This window comes from Mastomys coucha, unplaced genomic scaffold (genome assembly GCF_008632895.1).
Source record: "Mastomys coucha isolate ucsf_1 unplaced genomic scaffold, UCSF_Mcou_1 pScaffold16, whole genome shotgun sequence".
Classification (NCBI taxonomy): domain Eukaryota; kingdom Metazoa; phylum Chordata; class Mammalia; order Rodentia; family Muridae; genus Mastomys; species Mastomys coucha.
In genome coordinates this window covers 15,087,429-15,104,630 of record NW_022196898.1, presented here as the reverse complement: position 1 = coordinate 15,104,630, position 17,202 = coordinate 15,087,429, and the positions used below count along the sequence as shown (strand labels likewise).

The 17,202-nt window shown below is 41.5% G+C and overlaps 1 protein-coding gene and 1 long non-coding RNA gene across 7 annotated transcripts in view; one reads left to right on the top strand and one right to left on the bottom strand.

Annotated features, from left to right (window-relative positions):
• Positions 1-17,202, bottom strand: part of Kcnab1 (potassium voltage-gated channel subfamily A member regulatory beta subunit 1) — a 442,167-nt gene that overhangs the window by 77,195 nt on the left and 347,770 nt on the right. For all 3 annotated transcript variants that reach the window (XM_031374014.1, XM_031374015.1, XM_031374016.1), the window contains exons 3-7: positions 11,126-11,163; positions 8,735-8,814; positions 6,861-6,905; positions 4,296-4,340; positions 2,323-2,366 (exon numbers count right to left, since the gene is read on the bottom strand). In XM_031374014.1, coding sequence (XP_031229874.1) covers positions 2,323-2,366; positions 4,296-4,340; positions 6,861-6,905; positions 8,735-8,814; positions 11,126-11,163 — 252 coding nt within the window. The remainder of the gene's footprint in view (positions 1-2,322; positions 2,367-4,295; positions 4,341-6,860; positions 6,906-8,734; positions 8,815-11,125; positions 11,164-17,202) is intronic.
• LOC116092953 overlaps positions 1-17,202 on the top strand; it is a 143,763-nt gene that overhangs the window by 69,631 nt on the left and 56,930 nt on the right. For all 4 annotated transcript variants that reach the window (XR_004119571.1, XR_004119569.1, XR_004119568.1 and 1 more), the window contains one exon: positions 15,612-15,743. This is a non-coding gene — a long non-coding RNA (uncharacterized LOC116092953). The remainder of the gene's footprint in view (positions 1-15,611; positions 15,744-17,202) is intronic.

Below are 17,202 nucleotides of genomic sequence, written 5' to 3'. Positions count from 1 at the left end.
TTATACACCATACATTTGTATTAAATGCCCTCATTTTAAATTCTAAGATTCTCCAGCCTTTCAAGAGCTTGTGTGGTGCTAGCAGGTAAAGGTTCCTGCTGCCAAGACTAACAGCCCGTTTGCTAATTGGGACCACTGTCATGGAAGGATAGTACTTCTATGAATTGTATGATTGTATAATGTACTCTACATTGGATCCCTGGCACCCCTCTCCTCCCTGTACCTAGTAAATACAATATATTAAAAATAAATATTAATTAATTGAATATCAGAACTGTCCTTTTCTACTACTAGTCAAATTGGGTGTTTCAGGAAGAACTTTTTCTCTCTGCACCACCTGGGGAAGATAGAGAATTAAAAAAGAATAAACAGCAATTTACAAAGAGCTCCTGAAATTGAGACTACCAAACCAAGCAAATACACAAACACACACACACACACACACACACACACACACACACACACACACACAACCACACCCACACACCCATGATATATATACTATAAAAACATAAAAGTTAATTCTCAGGGGGAAAAAAGGATAAAGTTATAAAAAGAAATTCAGACTCACTAATAAATGAGTAAATAAAACCACTTCACTTGACATATATTCTTATAAGAAAATAATTGTTGAAATGTACCTTATTCTTTGACTTAAAATTGCTCCTAGACTCTGCCTTATTTACAGAAAGATGATCATTTGCATAATTCTTTTCTACAGCAATAAGTTGTGTGTAAAATATACTTTAGTCAAGGAAAAAAGTCTAGGTTAATATTTACAACTTGATTCTACTATTTTATATTTTCATATTCATACATGTATGTAATGTACTTTAATCAACTCTCCCTTCCAATCCCTCCCCCCAATCCTTTTCCCTTCCAACTTCATGTGTTCTCTTTTAAAACTCATTTAATTCATTTAAAGTTATTTGAATATGCTTGGGTCTCCAGTCATCTCCTGGAGCATGGGCAGCTTTTCTGGGACCATATCCTTGAAAACTGACTCTTCTGACCCTTGCAATCATCAGCTGCACAGAGGGTTTTGAGCAGATAGTCACAGCCACTGGGATTTCATATGTGCAAAGTGTGAAACTGGAACAGTGTAGTAGGAGTTAAAAACCACCTCACAGTAAGTGCCCAGCAGATGTTTCACTGCAGATGTTTACTATTTCTGGCTCTTAAAATCTTTCCACTCTCTCTTCCTCAGTGGTCCCTGAGCCTTGGAGGAATGGCTGTGATATAGATGGCCCACTTAGAGTTGAGCACAACACTGTCCCTCATTCTTTGCATGCTGACCAGATGCAGGTCTCTGTATAAATTACCATCGAAAACTGATGAGTGTTGAGAGATGTGCCCATCTAAGTAGGTGTGCAGCCAGACAGATGAGCAAGATAGTGCAGGACACCTACCAGACTGTCAAAATGGAGGAAGGAATGAGATGGGTTGTGGGGTGATAGTGGTGGTATCTTAGTCAGGGTTTTACTGTTGTGAACAGACACCATGACCGAGACAATGCTTCTAAAAACATTTAGTTTTTAGAAGCCACACCTACTTAAACAAGGCCACACCTTCTAATAGTGCCACTCCCTGGGCCAAGTATATACAAACCATCACAGCTGGTGATGGCTTTATTTTTATTTTTTAAGTTTTGATAGTGTTGAGGTTTCATGAATAAAATTATTTCCAAAGAAGGAGAAATTCTCTGCCTTAATAATCATAAATATAAAGATATGAAAACCTTGGAGTGTGTGTGTTAGTAGGATTGAACCCAAGCCTTGAACCTGCTAAGCATGCACCGTATCTCTGACCTACATGCCCAACCTTTCTTGTCCTTGTTGGGTCCTAATTTTTCATTCATCTCTATGCTCCTTGAGCTCCATCCCAGGAAGAAAGTTGATGAATGGTTGCTCTTCTCATAAATGACCTTTTCCTTCATATATTTTTATTATTCTCTCAAATATTACATCCAGGCAGTACTTTCTCCCCTTTTCCCTTCCTCCAGTCTCTCTTCCCCCTTCCCCTCAGAAAAGAGCATTCCTCTCAGAGACATTAACCAAACACTGTTTAACAAGCTACAATAAGACCAGGCACATACCATCATATCAAGGCTGGACAAGGCAACCCAGTAGGAGGGAAAGGTCCTACTGCAGGCAAAAGAGTCAGGGACAGCCCTGGCTCCCACTGTTAGGATTCCCATAAGAACGCCAAGCTATTCATCCATAGATATATGCAGAGGACGTATGTGTTTTGAACCTACTTTACTGATACCTTACTTGGAACAGGAGCCCACAAACTGAAATAAAATCGAACAGTAGCACTCACCTTCGATGATGTGCTTTCTCGACAACCCTCGTTCTGTTTCAGCTCTGCAACAAAACAGAGGCAGGTGACTGACTAGGGAAAACTATTTTATTTTCTAAAAATTGTTTCATGATGCAGAAAAATAATCATTCTTTCTTATTCTACACTGCTAAGTTTTTATCATATTTTTAGCAACTTTTGCAACACTGGCTGCAGAAGAGAGAAAGCTGGTGGGCAATAGCCCACGTGTAGATACATAAGAGATGAGGCCAGTGTGTTGATATTATTCAGCTCTAGGCTTAGCTACCAACCAGCCATTGTATATACTTTCATTAGAGAACACAACACACAGCTCAACCTTCTAGCCTTGTTCCTAACCAAATCTAGAGAAGAAAAACACTGTAGGCCTAAGTTTATAGGTTTACTCTATGGTGGCCACACCACTGATAGTTACTTTTTGCATTAGACAAATTTGAAAGCAACTTTTGATGTTGAAAATAATTTAACAATGATTAAAAAAAAAGATGCAACAAGTTTTCCTTAAACTAGCATTGATGGCGACAGGACAAACCCTTGATGAGAGAGCTTCTGTCTGGACCAGTAGAAAGGATGTGATGGGTAAGTTATAAAGTACCACTGAAGCCTTCTTTCAACATGAGTCCTTTGGACAGCTTCTCCTATAAGAATGTTAGCTACCATTCCCCCTTCTAGTGTATCTGTTCTGAGTCTTTTACAAGTACCCCAGTCAGTATTGTATGCAGCTCTGTGGCATAGTGGCTCTTGCATCTGGTCTCATTTCTTAATTATTTGTACCTTCAAGGCAAGATATCAGGTACCATTGCAAACAGAGGAACCAAGAACACCGTGAGTCAAATTACAGAAACTGGACACCTGCAATTCTTATAAGTTCAATATTATCTAAAAAGAGGACAATGGGACTAAAAATCTAAATTTCATCTTATGTCATTGTATCACTAGCAAGCTCAAGGATCGTAGCAGTATGGGCATGTGTGCATACATATGCATTGTGATTGGACTCTTCCTGAGGAACTAGCCTGGGCCTCCTATTTTAAAAGACAAACCGATGGTAACAAAAACAACAAATATAAATAGCACAAACTAAATAAAACAAACATTCACAAGCCCTCTGCCAACACTTCCTATTTATTTCAGGGTGGTAAATGAGGTTTTGTATGTTTCAGGTTCATTGTTATTGTTAAAATCCCAATATCTCTGAGATTTCTCCAAAAAGCACCGGGCCAATGGTTGGTCCAGTATAAGGACTAGCTTGTTGTTTTCTTACATGTTTGCCAATAACAGTGAGTTCCCTGCTTCTTGCTGAATAATGTAAACAACCAGTTCAATCATGAACAGGCTGGTTCATAGAAGCCAGTCAGCCTGTGGATTTGTTCTGCATCGAGCGACACACAGAGGCTGCTCTTTCATTGTCCTGCTGCTGAGTGACACGGGCATAGCTTCTGCTATTCCCCAAGGAGATGGTCTTTTTGATCAGTTCCCACAGAACTCTCTGCAGAAATGATCACAGACTTGAACACCAAGGCAGACAAGGTATTTTTACCTTTGTGTTCTATGGAAATCTTTGAGGTTTTGGCAGATTTGAGGGAGGTTTTCTTTTGTGATGCTTTATTTTCTTTTCCTGAATTTTGAACTCTCTTTTGGAAATGGTTCAATGTTAGCCACTGACAAATCTACACGAATCATTTAGTAACAAGGGGCCACCTGCCATGTACTAAATTTCTTTGGGACTACTCTGCTGAAATGTAGTCCTAAGATAATTACTATTTCTATAGCATTAGAAAAAAAAAACCCATAAGCCAATCAATTTTAATAAGTTAACTGTGAATTGGTTGCTGAAAAAACAAACAACAAAACAAACAAACAACAACAACAAAAGACAACCAAAGGAAAAAAGCAGGAATTGCCAGTCATTTCCTATCTCATAGAAAATTAAAAATGGAAGGTATTTAACTTACTTTCCACCCCAGTAGAGTTTGGTTGTGATGACCAAGCTGGACCTCCTGTACATCAAACAGACACAGAAAAATAGTGAATAATTTGTGGGGTTTTGCTAGACTGAATGAATCATGTTAGGATTATAGCACCAGAAGGATTTGTGACAGCACTTTACATTAAAAAGAAGACAGAGGTGGAATTCTAAATTCACAGTACCAAACTGTAAGAACAAGGGAAACCAGAAAGTAGTGGCTTGAAGTCAGATGCTAGAGAAGGGACTGAAAGGAACTAAGTTTTGTAGGAGACCCTGAAGGAGGAGGGCTGCCCAGCTTGCTGGTAAATGGTGTTGCAATGTGTACTGTGTGGGAGGTGATCTTGGAGGTCAGAAATGGTGCCTGGGAAAACTTACAGTAGGCGACTTACAGGATGAGTTGCTTTGGTAGCTCAAAAGAGCAGCCACTAATTAACACTTATTTAGAACCTGGCATAATGCTGATTGCCTGTGAACCTTTCCTGGGAGGAAGCCTCATCTCTGCCAAGGACCATGGGCCCAAGTGGCTCTGGGTTACAATCTTATGCAATCGGCACATTCACAGGCAGTGGGAAGTGACTGACTGATGGAAACATGAATGATGAGATTAAGTCTCATAGTCAGTAAATGTTTAAACCCTTTACCAAAGGTCCTATCATATTCCCTTAAAGGAAGGGAATTTAGAAATCATGTCTGCAAACTTGCTACCCTCTCAAAAGCCCCACTTAAGGGCAGCAAGGGCAGCAAGGGCAGCTTCTCATGTTCTGACCATGAAGAGCTGTCCTTTGAGAATTACAGGGATATAATTTAAATGTGTGAGGCAGAGAGAGCTCAGTACACTTCAGTTTAGAATAAAACCTTTTGAGATTTAAGATTATTTGAAATACTAGGCATGTATAACTCTGTCACCTGCAGAGGAGGTGAGACTTCAAAGTTATAGGGACATACAGGTATGGTTAATGATGACAAGTGGGAAACGGTGGGTGCAGTTCTGACAACTTGGTGGCCAAATGAAAAGTTTATTGAAAATGTCGGTAACCCCATTCTACCAATTCCCTGAAAAGCAATTTGAGTTATAGATATGGAAGGGCCTAAGCATCCCCAAAAGGGCTATGTACTTTTCAGATCAACACATGAACCTTCTGCTATCTATGGTGATAACAATCTGCAAAGGGGAGCCAGGTCTCCTTTAGCAAGGATTTTGTGTCTTCCAAAAAAAAAAATATTTGAAATAGTATAAAAGATGAAAATGAGCTCTTTTGATTATTTGGAGCAAATATTATGCTAAAGCTGTACATTCTATCCAAACATTGAAGTTAGACTCTATAAAAAACTGTCTGCCCTCAAGGGTGTACACTACACATTAGCATCTATGTGCAAGTGGCAAGCAACTGTTCTCAGTGGGGATTGATAATGTGAATGTAACACAGTAAGACAGAAGTCTCCCAATGACTTCACTTTCATTTCACTTGGTCAACATGGCACCTCGGCAGCCATTTTACAGTTAGGGAAATTGAAACTCAGAGAAGTGAAATTACTTTCTTTGGACAATGCAGCTAGCAAGTGACAGTTCAAGGACCAGAAATGAAGCCAGCTAGTTGAACCACTTTTATTAGCTCCATGCCAGGATTAGCATGGTTTATCTTCTCACCAGTTTTCTCCTGGAGGCAAATGTGAACCATATAAACTTTTCATAGCACAATAATAGCTTGAGCTGGTATTTGCTAGGCTGAAAAGTGGCTGGTGAAATATTTATAGTAGTCTATTTTCCACAAGGTATGTATGATGGGTTCTGCAATTAAAGAGGGTGGGTCAAAGCTTGCTGAGGGAAAAACCACTGCTTCTCCTTACTCAGGCAAGGGGCAGTCTTCATCTAGCTGTCAGTCTTACCCTGCTGTGTTGCATGACAGCCCCCAAATGCCACACAACCCTCATTACCACTTGCTTTGGGTACAGAGTTGGTGGAAGGGATGGGTGAGCACATTCCTTGAGTTTCTTGGAGCCCTTAAGGATCGATACTTTTCTGAACATTCAGAAGTCAGAGCATATAGCATCCAGGGTAGATGTTGTCAACTGTATCCAGATGAGAAAGCCCTAGGCAATTATGCCACAAGCTTTTTGTTTCATTTTTGTACAGAGTTGTTAATAAAATGAGTGGTGAACATAAATCTATGTGTCTAGATAGTTTCCTGTAGCTTTCTTTCTTCACTAATTACAAGTACAAAATTTTAAGTTAAAACCATGAAAATGTCATGTTCATTATGCACAAATAATCTCAGGGACAGTTCCTTTTTCTCTGCTCAACCTCACCGTGTTTCCCTGGAGTCAATGGCTATGTACATTTTGAAGCACAAATAATGAACTCTCTGGCACTTATTTCCAAATGATTGTAGATTATTTCTTTCTCAAGTGTTGATTTTGTTTTTTTGGACAGCCTTTTGTTCTAGTACCATATGATTTTATTTTATTTTATTTTATTTTTTTATTTTTGCTTTTCTGGTATAAGTCAGTAAGTCTTTAGAAGGCAAACTAGCAGTTATGGTAGATGTGGTACCTCCAGCCTTTCTTCTTGATGATGCTTCCCAGAATCACCTCAGCCCTGAAGGGGAAAATAGACAATGTCTTAGGATGCAGTGTCTCAGAAAAGCAAGAGTCAACCCAACACCAGAGCCATCCCATTTTTGAACTCTCAGTGCCTACAGATCCCCAAAATAGAAGCACGCTCAGCCGGTAGCACAGTCTCCACTGTTTCTGCTTGTGCCGCAGAATCCTGCTCCCAGGCATCACAGAAGCACCTGCCAAATGCTGGCACTGGCAGGAGACCGCCTGTGGTCCTGACATAAGAAACAGAGGAGTCATCTGGCAGCTTGGTCCCTCATAAAAATATCCCACTTGGTGGTGTCCAATGAGAGTCAACACCACCTATTTCCATCTACTGTGCTGGAACAATTCCGTTGTGTCCAGAGACTTCAGACTGTTTTAACAGAAAATACTGGTTTCCCACTTGATCTTGGAAGAGGAAAGAATCTACATGTGTATTCAGATATCCCTAAGTCCAGGGTTGCAGTTATAGTCATCCATATGAGAATGTCCTAGGACTGAGTAATGTTTGTCATAGGACTCAGAGATAGGGAGACATTACAAAATACCTTTCCTGTTCTTAAAGCTGGGTTGTGGAAAGGTGCACTGAAGCCATCCTAAGAGTATCCCCACTTCTACTTCCCCAGGAAGATTCACCAAGATTGAGGAGACTAAAATGTTCTCCTATAACCCTCTCAGTATGATGCTAAGCGTGAGAAGCAGTTGGGCTGCCAGAGATTGGAGTAGGGAAGTTAATGCAGTTAGCACTTTGTTCATCAGTGAGCTAGAAGACATGGATGCCGCTGTTAGCTATTATTTGATGTAAACCAAAGTTGTTTTTATTTGAGTATACAACCGCCAAGAAATCATGATGCAGGCTAGCTATGGTACAAGCTCCAAATGAACAGTCATGTGGTACTGGAATCTTTTTTCATTACTCCTTGTTGGGCTGTTGTTACATGTGACCTAAGATATTGGGAGCCTATCTTAATTACATAGTGGGCATCAGTGAATAAGGATTCAAGACTGTCCCTCACAGTAGGAGTTGCAATCACTATGTTCCCCTTTTTCTGCTTTAGCCTATTTGGTATTGAGCAAGATTCAACAGAGAAAATCCCCTGAAAAGAGGGCATGCAGAAAGGAGCAAGGCCATACAACTTCTACTTTCCTTTCTTGGATTCATTACAAACAACATGGATGCGGATGCTCAAGACCTCTGATGGTCCTTAAACATAGACAGGTCTTTGAAAAGGTAGGAACAACGTAAGAAAAAGCTCTGAGATTATTTGGAGTGACTGGGCAAGCCTCAGCGCTACTCTAACTGGCCTGATGGGCAGGGGGCAGCTAGCCTGGTATGTGTGTATTCCACCATGGATGTCTTCTGTCTTTGCTGATGGAAGCTGGACACCCACTTTCTTTTCAGGAGACCAGGGCTCCAGATCTATTTTAAAATACACTAGTTATGCTATGTGACATGTGCTTGGTGATCTGGCCTGACAGAATATCAGCTACGTGTTCTAACTTAGTAAGCCATGTTTAGAGTGCCAAGTCAATGCTCAGGTCCAAAGGAAGTCTCTAGAAGTTACTAGCAAGGTCTCTCTGCGCCTACAGTCTTCAGAACCTGTAGAAAGGCTTGGAAGTGCCCTCTTTAAAACAGTTGTTGATTTCTTGGCATCATTAAGGAATCACAACTTTCATGAATACCAGCATAGGGCTGAGGAAGAACACGCCTGCTGATATATGTACAAGAAGAACAGCCCTTCTTTGCCAATGCTACAGTCATGTTTGAGCACACCCTCTTGGTTCCACAGATGCCGTGTGAGAGACAGAACACTTGTTCTGACTTACTTCCCAGCGGCATAGACTTCAGCTGTGTCGAAGAGATTCACTCCACTTTCGTAGGCAATTGTCATCAGCCGTTCAGCGACCTGCAAGAGGATGCAAGGGTGGGTCAGAAATGCCAGGCATCTTCCTAGCTGGGAAGCAATGTTAAATCCTCTATCCGCCTTTTACTCTGAGATCCTATCAGCCACTTCTATCTTTCTCAGCTGTATGAGTGACAGGAGAAAGAAAAAAGATTCGAGCATAGGGCAGGTGATCCATTCACCCTCAGACACAGGGTAGGCTGTAATCCCACTCCTGGGGGTGTGTGTGTTTGGTTGCCCAGGGAGCCCTGAGGGGCTCAGATCTGTGTTTCCCACCCTGCTGGGTAGACCTTGTTTGAGAACACCCTCAGTGACATCTAATCTTGCTGACATAGAGGGTCATTTGTATCAAAGCTGACTCTGTCTCTCAAGCCCTTTCTGCAAGCCAATAGTTTCTGGCAGTTGGATGACTCCTGACCTAAAAGCTTGTGACTTTCCTCCAGGCCTAGCCAACTGTGCTGATGAATCACAGGCCAGGCAGTCATGACTGTTGTAAAGCTCCTGCCACCCACAGTCCTGTGGGACAATAAGCATCATCCTGGCGCTGCTGCTGAGTCAACACCGTGGAGGGAGCAAGCTCCTCTGTGCTTAGGCTGATCAGAGCTCCGTGTTCTGTCCTCTTTGCTGCTCAGTGCTAGCGAGAAGTGTGCCAGGAGAGGAGAGGTCTACCTGGAACCATCAGCCTAAGGGAGAGCTGTAGGGAGATGGTGGAAAACAGCAGTGGAGGGGTCTCTTCTCCACTTCGCTGATTAATTTGCTAGATGTTTGAATTTTTTTTTCCACTTTGCACATCATAACAATTGATTTTCTGTTCTGTTCTTTGATGGTGGACTAAAGTTGCTTCACCAAGCGTTTCTAATATAGACTGTTTCTGGTGTTTTGAAAATTGGCCTCTCAAAGACCATGGGTAGGTTAGTATGCACACCCACTAGCATTACCCACAAGAAAGCAGTTACTGCCTTTTAATTTGATAATATTAAGACATTATTTTAAAGCCGAGCTGAAAAGTAAAGCAAATATAGTTTACCTCTCTCTGACTGTCCTGTTTTAGATGATGGTAAAAATTATTGTGGTAGGTCATTCAGCATATAGGTGGATTATTATTAGGAAATGTAACAATTACATCTTAGCTACAGAGAAGTTTTGAAATGGAGTAACTGAGAGTAGAAACCCTTCCCACTCACAGGGTATGAAGACCTCATGTAGAATAATGGGAAAAACATTGAAGTCTAAAGACTGGATTTAGGCCTTGATCTGAAATGTTTTATGAATCCCTTGCATTCAGTCCCTGGTTTATAGCATCTTTTGGAGATGGAAGAATCCTTAGGAGGTGTGGCCTAATGGTAGAAAGGTACATCACTAGGCTTTTGCTTTTCTTCACTTCCTGGAGCTTGTTGTCCTCCAGCACCCAGAACGTTATGGCCATTTTTACCTGCTTTGAGCTGAGAATACCTGGAAGTCAGAGAGAAAGCTGAAAGATCAGGGAGGTAAATTCGTTGTTATTGGCTTATGTAGTTTTACCCCCTAGAGAAGAGGTGGGATTGAGCCATTCAGTTGTGAGTGCGATTGGGTTTGGCTAGTCATCCTTGTTGCTCTTTGTGGACAGCGCTGCAGGAACCTTCCCACAGCTGCTCTCCAGAAGGACACTAGGTGTTGGCTGGGCATCTGTGTTAGTGTCTCTGCAGCCGTTCATGACAACTTTATTGTGCAGTTTTGAGAATTGGAATTTTTAAGTGGTTCATCATAGAGGTCAGTCCTGCATGCCCAGACACTGGCTCCCTACAGCCAAGAACAGACAGTTCTGAAGAGGTCAGAGACTTGGGGGGAACTAGATCTGCTCAAAAGGCTAGCTATCATTGCCTTTTTCCTTCTACACAGTGCACCAGGCAGTGTCAGGTTACATGCAGGCTGGAGACCCTGGCTGTGAACTCACTTCCCTCCTCTGTTGCTGCTTACTTCGTGCCTAATAGTGTCTGTGCCCTTTGCTGTACTCCCTGTGAATGGGCCTTTGTGCTACCCCCATACATCCCTACCTGACGCCAGTCATAAGGTCTCTTGATGTGTACCTGGGTCCTCTTGTGGGGAGAAAGGACTTCCTTCCTTAGCTACTGGGAGTGTGGCTGTTGAAAGACATTTTGCGGCCAGCCCCCTAAAACTACCCAAGATTTGCTTCTAAGATAGCCTTATCTAATGACTGGGCACACACACACACACACACACACACAAATAAAAATCTAGGAAAAAAATGTTAGGAAGGGAAGACAATCCTTACTGCACATTTTCATTAGAACTGTAGAAGCTAAAAGCAGCTTACCTCATCTGAAATTTGACCTCCGAATGTCACCCATGTTCCTGGAAGAGAACAAATATTTGTGCATTATTTGTAGCCATTTTTCTAAGATTGTACATAATAAGAGCAGACTTCTGTATCAAGTAGATAGTTCAAAAATGTACTTAGATGAGGGCACATGCAGCCTGTTGTCTAGCCTCCCCCTCCCCCATGCACTTCCTAAATATTTCAGAATGGGTCTATGACCCTTCAGAAGAAGAATGCCTCTTCAAGCCACCAGGGATGCTTGTGGCAGGCAGGCCTGGCCTACAATGAGACTTTGCTTCTGCTATAGGACCAAATGCACAAGGAGCCAGTGCTATGCAACTCCCTTGGGCTATACACCTATTTTTCCTCTTCTGCAGTTAAAGGCTCTTTCTGACAGCAAGCACAAGAAAGTGTACAGAGCCACAGTGAGCCTGACCTTGCTTTCTTGCCTTTGCCCTAACAAGACTTTGTTTTGTATTTTCTGTTACCTTTCAGGAGGACCTTCTCAGACACTCTGCCAGGCTCTGTTTACAAGGCCTGGGTGGTGACATTTAATGTACCTTCTCTGTATAAACTGCTCTGGGAAGTCTGTTGGCTTGGAGTAAAGATAGAGACAGGAAGCAAGGCAAGGATAAAGAAGGCAAAGGGAGGGAGACATAGGTGGCAGAGTGTATAAAGCAAGACACTGAGCAGGCACGTTATGCCCATCTCCAGAAAGCCTATTTAGTCAATCCCTTCCTCATCCATTTTCTTGGGGGGAGGGCTTAAGTATATCAGTGACAGCACACACATGTACTTAGGGTAGTGAGGTGATGTTACAGTTTCTGTCTTTAGCGCATAGTTAACAGTATATCTTGATAAATGCTCGAGACAAACTCAAGGCAGTATTGCTGAGAGTACTCTACCCTAGGCCTGGGAGGAAAGCATTCATGGAGGACTTGCTAGAGAAGGTAACACCTTGGTTGAATCTTATAGCAGTAAAGGGAATGGAAAAGAAAGGGGTAGGCATTTCAGATTCAGACAAGAGCTTGGGAAAACAAGAAGGTGCAGATGAGCTGTGTATAGACCATCAGGCCATGGAGTAAAACAAGGGCAGAGAGGGAGACCCGAGCAGGTGTGAAAGCAGTTAGGGCATGAGCAAGGTTGGTGTTTATAGAGTGTGAACGAAATGCTGCTGTCAACTTACATTCTTCATTCCATTGTAGTCTCAGCCACTATTATGGCACACTTTCTAGATACCACACAGTATACTAAGAAGTTTCTCTTGAATCATTTGACAGGCTCAGAAGGCAATTTCATTAAACACATTTGCCACTGAGCAATCTCACATTAGCCAACAGCAAGTGAGATGCCCAAGCTTTCCCAGGCATGCTTGGCTTTGAGAAGGTTGTCCCTTTCAGTGTATCACGATGATGAATTAGACTATCTCTAAATGAGTGTGGTAGCCATAGACACATGTTGATGGAATTACATGCTTTGTCTTTGCTCTCCGAGACTGAAACAGAGGGAGTGTATAATGTTCTTCCAAGTGTTCTCTCTATCTGCAGAGGTTTTGAATGGGCAGCCCGCAGATGACCTCAGCCTGCAGGCTTGCTTGGCTTCACTAGGATGGAATTGACCAACTTGGTATTTTAACAATTTTTGAATGAGTTACTGACATTTAAACACACGGGAACCTTTTTTTTTTTTTCTGAAAAGTTTTAGATTTTCAGCAACATTGACAAGAAAGGTCAATATTCTTTCTAGGCAGGCACACCTCAAAGAGAGAGCAGAGGGCACCCTTGTGAAAGACCATGCCAATTAAGGAAAACCTCCCCTCCTGCTGCTGCCTGTGATTCCCCATGTGTTCTTGACATTGAAATAAAATGGTTACTTCTTTGTACCATATGCTTCTTGCCATTTTTTTACAGCAAAAATAAGAGGAGCACGAACTCACACATAAACAAATTGAGTATTTTAAAGAAAAAAATAGGCATAGACTTTTTCTCCCCAAAGATTATTCTAAACAAATAGAGAAAAATCCTATCCTGAGGCACCAAAATAAAACCAACCATGACTATACACAGAGAAGATGGTCTTTGAAAAACTTAATGGCCTGAGGAAATGGCAGTGTTTGGTTTTGAATGTGAATAAAATAAGTGAGATGCTGGGAAATGCAACTCTGTATTGAGCGGAAAAAAATGCTCAGTGTCAAAACCTTTCCACAGACTACACATTTCTACGAGTTCCTTTGAACACAGCAGAAATGGTGTGTCCAGAGAACAAACATTTGAGAGGGTTGGTGGAACTGTCTCTGTATGTGAGGTTACTGGAGCTGCTCTCTATTGCGGCAATCGAGAAAGCATGTCTGAGTTATAGCTCACTGTGATATAGTGAACTTTGAAGGGGTCGAAGAACTTTTGGATGGGGGGCTTGTGAAAAGAAAACGTGAAGAATGGCTGACTTGTGTGATGTGGGGAAGTCTCAGATCATTTGGAAACTGAGTACATACTGGTCAAAGTCAGTGTTGCCAGAGGTGGGTGGGGCTGTCAAGCCAAAGGCCAAAGATGGGACTACTTTGTAATGTGCTATACCTGAGCCCCTTAATTTTCTCATTCATTATAAATGGCTTTGGGCAAAGAACAAAAATGGCACAAGCTATGGATTCAGTAATGAATCCCACAAATTAGCTATTCTTCTATATCTTCAAGCAAAATTAGGTCAGTGCTTAATGAATTTGCTGGCTTGCTTGCACTGTGCAGTGAAAGCATTTTTTTTTTTGTTTGCTTGTTTTTTTAATTGTTCCTGTCATCAATGGGAATAGACCCATCTCTACTGAGTCCTGAAGATTTCCCCAAGCCTGAGTTTCTTGCTGACCTTACAAATCATCTGTACTTGAACACTTTTCTACAGGGACATTCCTTAACTTACAAAGAGGTTATAGCCTGGTAAATCTATCACATGTTAAAAATACCATAAGGCAAATACGTTTCACATTTTTGCATGTACCAAATATTCTAGTTTAGCCAGCAGTGTATTGTATGTTTTCAGCTGTTTCCTCCATGGTAGGTTAGCTGACCAGGGGCTTACCCACCTGCTGCTGCCTAGCATCATGGCAGTATTTAATGCAAATTCTGCCCCAGGAAAGATCACAATTGACAGGCAAAGTACAAAAGTTTGGGGTTTAGCTGAGTTGTGGCAATATTAGACCAGCATGCACAAGACCCTAGATTCCATCCCTAACACCATAACAGAAATCAAAGTATAGTTTCTACCAAATGTATATTGCTGCCACCCCATCATAGAATTGTAAATTGCAAGTCAAAACACCGTTACATCAGAACTTATTTTTGCCTATATTATGATTTGTTCCTCTCAGACCTGACAAGTCTGACAAGTGGGGAAGTCACTTATTGAGGAATAACAATCCATTTCTAGATGAAATATAGCCTCAAATTCATGCTCTAAGACAATGCTGCTCAAAACTGGATTCCGAAAAGTTCTCTGATTTCAAGTTTATGCAAATAAACTAGCATCATTTAGCTCACTTTTATTAATTAGTTACTGATGGGTCTGAAGACTAAGTACAACTCCTAAGGCCAGAACTGTATGTACATTTCAATGGGAGGGAAGACCAGCCTACATTTATTCACTGGCCGTGATTCCAGCTATGATGTGATGGCACTAGTCTTAGGAACAGTTCTATTCTAAAAATAATCAGAAAATCAAAACAAAACAAGACAACAAAACACAACTCGTCTATGCTGCCTTTAAGAATGTAAGGTTACATATGCAGCAGATGTGTAACTTAGTCTTCATATGGGTCCCCCAACCGGTGGTGTAGGGCCTGTCCCTGACTCTGGGCCTGCTTGTGGATACTGCTCTCCTAACTGGGCTGCCTTGTCTGGGAGTGGGAGAAGATGTTCCTGTTTCTGCAGTGACTTGATGTGCCGGGTGGGTTGGAACCCAGGAGAGGCCTCCCCCTTCTGGGAGGAAAAGGGGGGTGGAGGGAGGGGCTGTTTGAGGTGGGGGGCTGTGAGGATGAGGGGATTGCAATCAGGATGTAAAGGGGATAAATAAATAAATAAATAAATGGAGAAAAAAAGGCTGTATACATCATAGTGAAAGTTAGATAGCCTGAAGGACACTGTCATACAGAATAAAGTCATTAGGTCAAAGCAGTGGTGAATTATGACACAATAGTTATAGTTAAATAATTTTCCTTTTCAAATAGCTTAAAAATCAATCTATAGCAGTACATGCATCATATATGTTATTGCTATAGTTTGAATATGATTTTTATGCCACCAGTGGCTCATAGATTGGAGTTTGGCCTGTTGAGAAGTGGTGGGAATTTTAAGAGGTAGATCCTGTAGGAGGTCATAGGTCACTGGGGTAAATAAGCCCTCAGCTGCTGTCATGAGGGAGATGTTATGAAAGGACCAAGTTTGGCCCTTCTGTTGTCTGTTCTTATTTGAGATGAAGTAATTTTTTTTTCATTCAGACATGTGCTCCTGTCATGATGTGCTGCCACAAATTGACCTCATAGAGGCCAGGTCAAGCTCACTGCTCCCCTCTACCCTCCACCACTGCCTGTTCCCACTATTCTTGGATGTTGCACTTTCAAAACTCTAAGGTAAGTAAGTAGCCAGTGTCTGAATTTTATTATTATTATTATTATTATTATTATTATTATCATTATTATTATTATTATTATTATTATAGTGATGGCAAGCTAATAAAGCTACATATATACACCATAACTAAAAAAAAAAAATAGTGTTTCTTCTTTTGGTAGTTAGCTATTATTTCATTTATGTTATTTTTTCCAAGGGGACTACCTTCCCTGATCCTTTCTTCACAAGCTACTCTCCAAATTCCTAGAATGAAAGTGGAGCCTTAGTAGATGATTGGCCAATGTTGGTTAAGTTTTACTGAGTTGCCTTTTGACTATCATTAGTCTTCAAAGTACTGAGTCAACTTCCTACTAAGCATGTTTACTTTGATTTGTTGAAGAATGATGAATAATGCCCATTAATAATTTCTTAGCTTGTTTAGTTTCTAAGTAGTTGATATGCTTTCCACCATCCCTAGGTACAATAGCCATTTTCTTTCCTGGAGAAGGGCTCTAGGATAATCTTTCCACTTGCTGCAGGACCCCAGTGAGGGCGAGGTGACATTGTGGGAAGATGCCCCAACTATCACTGGAGAAAGAGATGCCACAGCCCCTTTTTGCTGACAGATGATAGAGCAACAGCTGTGTAGTCAGGGGGTCTCTGATTCTAGGATCTCATTGTTCTAGTGTATCATCTCCAGGAGAGCTAAGATGGTTTTGCTATTTAATATGATTCTCTTAATGGCAAGATGATGTAGGGAGAACTCTGTTCATTCATTAAGAGAAATACATCAGTTCAAGAGTAAAGAAAGTAAAGAACACAGAAATCCTTGGCCTATCAATATGGACTGAGGAGAAGAAGTTTCTAGTGGTGGTCTGAGATGTCTAGACAGGTGGCTTGATGTAAGGTTGAGGGATTCACTTCTTATACTTGTCACGTTACATCAGCTTAAAGGTACAGATAGAATGGAGACACCCATTTCCTGAGGAAGCAATGTATGCAATCAGGCCTGGGCTGGAGTCATGAGTCTTCTACTCACTAGGAGGATAATAGCTGGTGGCAACAAACAAACAAACGAACAAACTCAGTACAGGACTTTTAGGAGGATGCTAAAATACAAGAAAAGGTAAATCTCTACCTCAGTGACACCATTAACTCCCCATCTTAGCTTAGCGTTAGAATTTCCCAGAAGCGCCACTCTGAGATGTTGATTATTTGTGTCTGAGCTGCATCCTGATTGCCTGTGTCTTTAACAAGCAGCCAAGAGATCTGGATGTGGCGTGTCCCACTGAGAAGCCCTACTGTGGCCATAGTAGAGATGCAGGCTCCTACAGCAGGACTGGGACACAGCTCAAGGCCACACCTCCTGTAAATGATGCAGGAACATCTCTCCTAATCTCTCTCCCTTATTTTGGCTTGCATCTGTCAGTATTTTACCCAGAGCCTAGCCTTTATTTTTGGATCCAAGCTGCAGTCTTT